At 39.8% G+C, this 7,850-nt stretch overlaps 1 protein-coding gene across 1 annotated transcript in view; it reads right to left on the bottom strand.

The window, feature by feature from the left end:
* LOC104516289 (cytochrome c oxidase assembly protein COX16 homolog, mitochondrial) overlaps positions 1–7,850 on the bottom strand; it is a 44,388-nt gene that overhangs the window by 13,006 nt on the left and 23,532 nt on the right. The window contains exon 4 of the mRNA XM_010160576.1: positions 480–542. Coding sequence (XP_010158878.1) covers positions 480–542 — 63 coding nt within the window. The remainder of the gene's footprint in view (positions 1–479; positions 543–7,850) is intronic.

Raw genomic sequence — 7,850 nt, 5'->3', positions numbered from 1 at the left:
AGTGAAATACTTCTTTATAAAAACTTCTGAAACCATGAAATGAGAACAGCAGTGATTTGAAAGATATACATAAGTTTCAGAAGAAAGAAAAAACAGAAAGCTCTTCAAGCACATTGTTCTGTAATTTGGTCCAAAGATCATCAAGACACATGCAGCAGAAGTGTTGACATATGCGTATCTACATTCCCTCTAAGGCCAACATCAGCTCTACATTTATAGACTAGGTTAACCACAGAAACAGTGGAATTTATTTGCACCACTGTACTTGGCACCTGGACATCAAAGTAAAGCTGTGTTCAGAAAGAAGCACTGCATGTTCAAAAACCTTTCTTTACATAAAATCTTGTTTTTATTGGACATCAGTGAGTCAAAGGCAGATGGCTGATCTAATTTTAGTTAGGGACAGATACAACCCACCAGCGGCCAGGGTAATCAAGGGCAGCCAAGGTTATGAGCCCCAAGCAACATATTTATTTTACCTCATATTCAGATTCCAGCGTTGCAGTGTTCTGTTTTAATTTTTCTTTCAAAGCTGGATCAACCTGCAAGACAAACAAAAATACAGCAAAAATGTTTGCCTTTTAGAATTTTTTTTAAAGAAATCTTAACCTCAATAAACCACATGTTGGTACATCAAACCCCTCCTCTAAAACAGTTTATGTGCTGTTTGTTCAGATACCAGGATGATGAACACAGTGCAAAAACTGGGCTGAAAAGAGACAAGTGAACATCCAAACTTTGCAAATGAAGAAGGAAGCACATTTGTAACTAGCCCTGCACTTGTATTACCTCAGATACTTAAATCTGTACCTGTTTAGATTGAAACTGTTCAAACTAAACAAAGCCTTAAAAACAAATGAAACAAGGAAGACCAAGAAAGAAAATTGCATCACGTTACATATTTTATTCCTGAATGTTGTGTTCAGCTATACAACATACTCTGGTTTTCAAAGTCTGAGTCAAAGTTCCAATTTTCTGGTGAACACACAGCTCTTTCCTAGTTTTGATTCTGTATTGACAATGCTGGTGATTCCTCCCACCTTTCAGAGAAGTTTGTTCAAAGAACAAATCTAAGAACAGAAATGTCAGTGAAGCACAGCAGATGTGTTCCACGTTTGAACTTCTGAGCCCAGAAGTAGTTATGTTCATCCCTCCCTTTGCTAAGTAACATCTGTCTCCCACAGGCTTAAGAATAGAAGCAAAGGGGAAAAACATAATTAGCATTCTTCATGCTTAGAGAAAGCGTTTTATGTTCCCCTCAAACAGACATCAGCCACATACGCAGTATTCAGAAACAGTCTTTAGGCTAATCAATTATAATACCAAATAAATCTACCATGAGAACAAAAACAAAATCTCATTTCTACACTTCAAATACGACCAGTGTTAAACAAACCAGATGTGTAAGGAGACTGGTAATGTGTTTAGCTCTACATCCTTGGTACAGTAGCCCACCCATGACTAGCTCAGTGAAAAAAAGTTGTTATTCTTAATTTGCTTCTTCTTGTTCTGAATGAAAATGGACAGTTACCCTTGTCACAACCAACCTCAAATGTCTATAAGCAGTCTAGAATAGGAAAAGGAGGGAATACAAGTTACAGAATTTGCCTGGTCGATGAGAAGATCCACCTTCAGATTCTGTCCCAACACAAGCTCATGGTCCTCAGAGGTACTTAAAATACATAGCTACTATCTGTATTGATGGGAATTGCTCTGAGGAATTTCCCTAGGCCATAATGTTCCTCTTGATTACAGACACTGCCTGCTAGTTAGTATGCAGCCTGTGAGACCTCAATTCCTAAGGATGCTCAGACAGGCAAGTCTAACACCATCTGTGCATGGCCCAAGGTTTGATTTCCCTATCTGATCTGAGATCTGGCCATAGAAATACATGCATTTGCAACCTCCACACTCATTACACTTGGGAACTAAGCCAAAACATCTAAAATGGCTCAGGTCTGTACAGGATACAGCTCCCAGCTTCTCTGCAATAAAAAAAATAAATTGTAAAACAAGGTACTGTCTCTGCACCGGCCCTCTACATCAAATAAAAAATGAAACGCCACATCTCTGCCTTGGCATTCAAGGCCTCCACAGAACTGCCCCTCGTTAAAGATGGATTGCCTCTCTCCTTCTGTGACCGCGACCTCCAAAACCAGCCATGCTTCATTACAACAACGAACCTATCCATCACACATGCAGAAATGCGAACTCTTTGGGCAGCCAGACAGGCTTTGGAGCATGCTTTCACAGAGGGAAGAGCAAGCGTGGACGTCACTGTATTCAGAACTAAATGCAAACACTATTTGTTATGCCTGGTGTTCTCGCAACACATGTACGGGCAAGAGGAAATAGATGCTCCAGCAAGTAAAGGAGCAAGAGTGGTTTATTTCCTCCTATGTTTTCCCTTCATTTAATAATAAGGCACCCAAGATAATATGGTTGGAGCAGCATTTTTACTTAATTAACCACAGCCAGAACTTAACTTACAAAGACAGCTCACTACGCCCATTATCAAGGTTTATTTTAGCAGGTTTTAGTGCGTTTGTTTAACGTGTGGTGTTTGCATGGCCACAACTGTGTAAGGTAAAGGGAAGCCGGCAGTGAAGTTACTGCTGCTTCTCCTCCCTTCCAGGCCCTTCTGTCCTCAGACTTCCTCATGTATTCCTTCTCCTCTGCCTGCGTAAAGGGAGAAGACTAGCTAAAACTGAGACACAGCATCCCAATGCTAACTGTTTGATGCTGTAGCTTTACTATTAACAAAAAAGCAGAAATGAAGAAGGCTCGTTGAAATTTCTCTGCAAAAAGATACGCTATTAATGAGAAATGAAGAGAAACTGCTTCTTTTTTAGAAGCAGGAATTTTATATAACAAATTCAGTTCACAAAAGAGTTAAACCCTGTTTTGAGGCCAAACTACATACAAAACTTAGAAAGCTCTTAATATTTAACATACAGGCACATGAACAGGAAAGTCCAATCTGTAGATCATGTTATTTTACTCGAAGTTAAAAAAAAAAAGCAGCAAGTGTGTATTTCCGCTTATCTTTACCTTTTTTGTCTCCTACATACTTACACAAGTAGAATAATCTAAACATATTTGACTCTGTGCAGAAATTGAGTCATCTGCATGTTGTGAAGCCTTGGCTGCAAGCCCCTGTTTTTCAGTTGCCAAATGGAGACAGGTTACAAATTGTTTTCAAAACCAATATGGCAGTTGAGAGAAAGTATATGCTAAAGTTCTGTTCCCACAGTGTTTGTACCCTGCTGCACTGTCTTTGCAACATCACAAGAACAAAAAAAAGGAAAGCAGAACAGTCCTATTTTCATTCTGAAAAGGCAGATAACCATCAATACGATCACAGATCATTACTGGGGAACATGTAAAATGTGGGCAGAGCCAGCAAAGTTCCTATGCCAAAGTGGTAGCTCCTTTATATTACACATCTGCCACAAGATCCAAGTACAAACACATACATTTTGCTTCCACGATGACTGCTGTGCCAACACACACACTGCCAAATGAGCTAGAAGTGTTCAGCTATGTACTGACAAATGAATCATCAGCTAAATTATGAATACAAATCTCTATTAGTAAATAAAATGGGGGCAACAAAGCCCAAATGTTGTCACAGCCTGGCAGTGTCCTCTGCACCGTTATTTAGGAGGCAGGAAGGAACAGAAAACAGCATCCCTTTACACTAGAGGAATCCTCCTTGTCAGACAAGATCTCCTTTAAGATCCATTTAAATTCAAGCTTTGCCTTTAAATATGGAATTCAAAGATGTGTGGACTTATAATTACAGCATAACTTCACATTAAATTCTTACTGAAAAATTATTTAAATACTTGATACAAGTATTCAGACAGCTTTCATAAGATGCTGACTCCCAGGCTTCAAAACCAATACTGTAAATATAGTAGTTCAAGGCTTTACTTTTTTTTTTTTTCTAGGGTGTGAGTTGTTTTCTCCTGTGTAGCAGTTGTGATAAAAATAAATGAAACATTCTCAGAGTATTTTGCACTATACAGGCTTATTTCATATTACATCAATTGGAAGTGCAAGGGCAGGTATATAGATAAATCTCAAAAAAAGGTTTAAGCACAAAGTTTTCAAATTAGAATTTTGTCCCATTTTACTCTCCACTGTTCTTTCAGATTTACCCTTACAAACTTCAAAAGGTTCCCAAAGACACAGACTTCAAAAAAAATTCTTAGGAGGCTAAAAGTAATAAGGGTTAAGCACAAAAATGTCCTCAGAAATCTTAGTAGGCAGCTATTTGAAGCAGCAAGTACCTAAAAACCTTTAAAAATGTGGCTGCCACTTGTCATTTTAAGGCTGACATTTCAGATTTTCAGTTAGAACCTGGACAGAATTTCTAGGTGGAAAATAAGGTGCACCTTGGGGTGCAGGCAAGGAGGATCACTTCAGAGCACAGCAAGAATACCTGGTGCCGGCAGCCCCTGCTAAACCAGGGACTCCTGCAGGGTACTGTGATAAACTGCTGGCCTCTCTACACTCGTAAAGGGAAATTTTTGTTTATGACACAAATATTTCTGGTAGAGTTATAAACCTAAATGTGCCGCTACTAAAAAAATTCTCTGGCTAACAATTTTGCACTGATCCTCAGTGACCACAGTTCATTTCGGTTCAGAAGCAAATAATACAGACAAGAGAGCGACTGTGAAATTTGTGAATGTCACTAACTTTACCTTCAGGATATGGAAAGGATAGCACTTCCACAAGGGAACCCAAAGAACACCATCACTAGCCCCTTTTGATATTCAGAGGAATGGAACGCTCCTCCTGTGGGGACAGGCTGAGAGAGTTGGGCTTGTTCAGCCTGGAGAAGAGAAGGCTCCGGGGAGACCTTAGAGCACCTTCCAGTACCTGAAGGGGCTACAAGGAAGCTGGGGGGGACTTTTTACAAGGGCCTGTAGTGACAGGACAAGGGGTAACGGGTTTAAATTGAAAGTGGGGAGGGTTAGATTGGATATTGGGAAGAAGTTCTTCCTGGAGAGGGTGGTGAGGCACTGGCACAGGTTGCCCAGAGAAGCTGTGGATGCCCCATCCCTGGACGTGTTCAAGGCCAGGCTGGATGAGGCTTTGAGCACCCTGGTCCAGTGGAAGGTGTCCCTGCCCATGGCAGGGAGGTTGGAACTAGATGGCCTTTAACAGTCCCTTTCAACCCAAACCACTCTAGGTTCTATGAACCACAGGAACACAAAGATGATCAGCCATGTCACTCCTGTTCAGCATTCAGAAAGGAGAGGCGAGCTGATTTGCGTTCTAATTTTCAGGGTAGCATCCCAGCCGCGACAACACGTGTATGCCTGGATCTGTAATTTAAAAAGCTCACCTTCACAAGCCGTCTCTCTCAGCTACAACCATTATTATTTATTTGCCGACTTACTATTTGTGGCCATGGGTTTCAGTGCAAACCAAGTCTCACATATATTACATCTTCTAAAATCAAGGGTTCAATTACCACACAAGGAAACTGTCAGGAGACAACCATGCCATGAGAAGACAACTGTGCTTTTAACAGTCTCCTCTCACATAAGGGTGTGCAGTAAGCTGTATACTTGTGTCCAGAGACTGGCATGCACTTACCAAATATTTGTATGCCAAAGTATTTCAAAACTTTCCCTTCAGCAAGCATTTCCAGCAGTCGGTAGATGTTCCTACCCTAAACTAGTTAGTTATTTTTACTAAAACACAGGTATCCTTTCCTACCCTATCCTCCACAAAATAACATCCCACTGAGAAAGATTTCAGCTTTTACTTTGGAAATTAGGAGGGACAATGGCTTGAATGTAAATGAACATGAATTAAGGTGGGGTTTTTATTTCATCTGCTCACACCAGCATGAAGAGATGCGATACAATTCTCCTGCAGAATCCACAACACAGAGTCCACAAAATGACTGCTTATATGAAATTCTTAATTTTGTTCTCCCCACCCATTTTTAAAACTTAGAATAAACCAGAACCACCAGTTCTGGCTCTCCCAATAGAGTATCTTCTTTGAAAACATTTACCATATGCCTAATTTCTCTATATGGAAAATCAGCAATCTTGTGTGGATCAGTCAACTTTAATCTTCCTTGAGAAGAAAAGACTCCCCCAGATTGCTACAAAAGTCTGTGTCATAAATATTCCAAATCGTGGTTTATGAGCAGAGTGAGAAGCTGTAGACAGCAGAGGATAAATCCCACAACTCAGGAAATGCAGTGCAAACTACAGCCAAGCTGAGTGCCATTCTACTTAAGGAATTAAAAGGAACAAAGCTTGTAAAGGCTTTAAAATACAACAAAGGCTGTACTTATGCCAAACTCTTTGGCATATAGTCTCTGGTAACAGAGAAGGGCAAGGCAAAACATACACTTTCATGCAACTTCATTGACAACATCTTCTAACTACACTGTTTATATTTAGTACATGAAAAACACTTAGGTAAGGCTACTGCATACACTTGGACAGGAATACTTCTGAATACTGGGGAGACAGCTGGACTAGATGCAAACCCTGGCTTTGTGTCCTTTGACTCTTTCCTAAGATCTGCATCGAATACAGAGAGTTAGACAAAAAAATATTTCATCCACGCTCTGACAGAAATCAATGCAGACATTTCCAAAAGAGCAATATAAAATCTTATTACAGCAGCAGTTCCCAGAGTTATGGTACATGGTGCTCCAGTGATGTCTCAAAATCCACATCTACTTGCTTCTAGATGGATCCAAAAAAAAAAGAGACGTACAATTCCAAACTCTGGATCATACATTTTCACATGACAATGCCATCGGAAATGCAAGTTGTTATTATTCAGTTGAAGGCTAATATGATGACCAAACCACCTCATACTTCAGAAAGCTCTTAAGCATATCTAGGCTTTTCATATATACGGTCATCAAAACCAACAAGGGTTCTGTAGCTTTCAGTTTCGAGAAGAATGTACTCAAGCATTCAATCAATGATTTGTATGCTTTCACATTCAGCTTGATTTGTAGGTGCACATTTATTTATTTGATTTATAAAACATAAATTAGTGCCTTAAAACTGAGTGTGCTAGCATAAATTTCATTTCCCAGTAAAATTCAGCACAAAGCCCGTTCTTTCTGTTATAAAATAAAATGTTCCAATAGAGGGGGGGGGAAAAAAAAAACAAACCCACATCTCCAGAACTAACAGCAAGCCCCTTGCTGGTTTTAAAAAGTCCCGCAAGTAAAAGCAAATTTTGCCACACCTTCAAAGATGAACCAGTGCAAAGTACAGACTCAACCACACCTCTCACCCCAAAGTCAGAATGGCAGAGCTCTCCAATACCAGATCTCAAAGCTGGCATTCCCGGGCTTTGCTACATCTTTGTTTTCCTGCAATCCAAGGGAAGAAAGAGAGGAACTTGCTAAGTATTCTGTGCAGATTTTCCCAAATTTTCTTTTCATTTTCTTCTAAAGAAGAAACAAAGTTGTAAGGTGAATTGGATAGAACATGTTGAAGATCCATGGTGTACACTATGCAAGAAAGGCAAGAATGGTTCAGCCTGACTTACTATCAGAGGATTTAGTGCATTTATGTATCATCACAGAAAGAGGTACCAGTAAGTAAATTCTTTCCTGTGGGTCAAAATCTGGACCAGTGGTCATAAAAAGACTCTTAGCCTGGAACAAGAGTTGCAGAATTTGCTAAGTCAGCCATCACAAAACATTGACAGAGGAAAGAGCAAGAAGAGTAAGACGCCTATTTTAAAAACATTAATAGACAATTTCTCAAGGTGCCTTTGTAAAGCCTCTTTAGTATGCTATACCTGTCCTGCTACAGCCACTTAAACTTCATGAAGCACAAGACATA

Source organism: Eurypyga helias, unplaced genomic scaffold (genome assembly GCF_000690775.1).
Source record: "Eurypyga helias isolate BGI_N326 unplaced genomic scaffold, ASM69077v1 scaffold321, whole genome shotgun sequence".
NCBI lineage: Eukaryota > Metazoa > Chordata > Aves > Eurypygiformes > Eurypygidae > Eurypyga > Eurypyga helias.
Note: the sequence above shows the minus strand (reverse complement) of the source record. Positions and strands in the feature narration are given on the sequence as shown.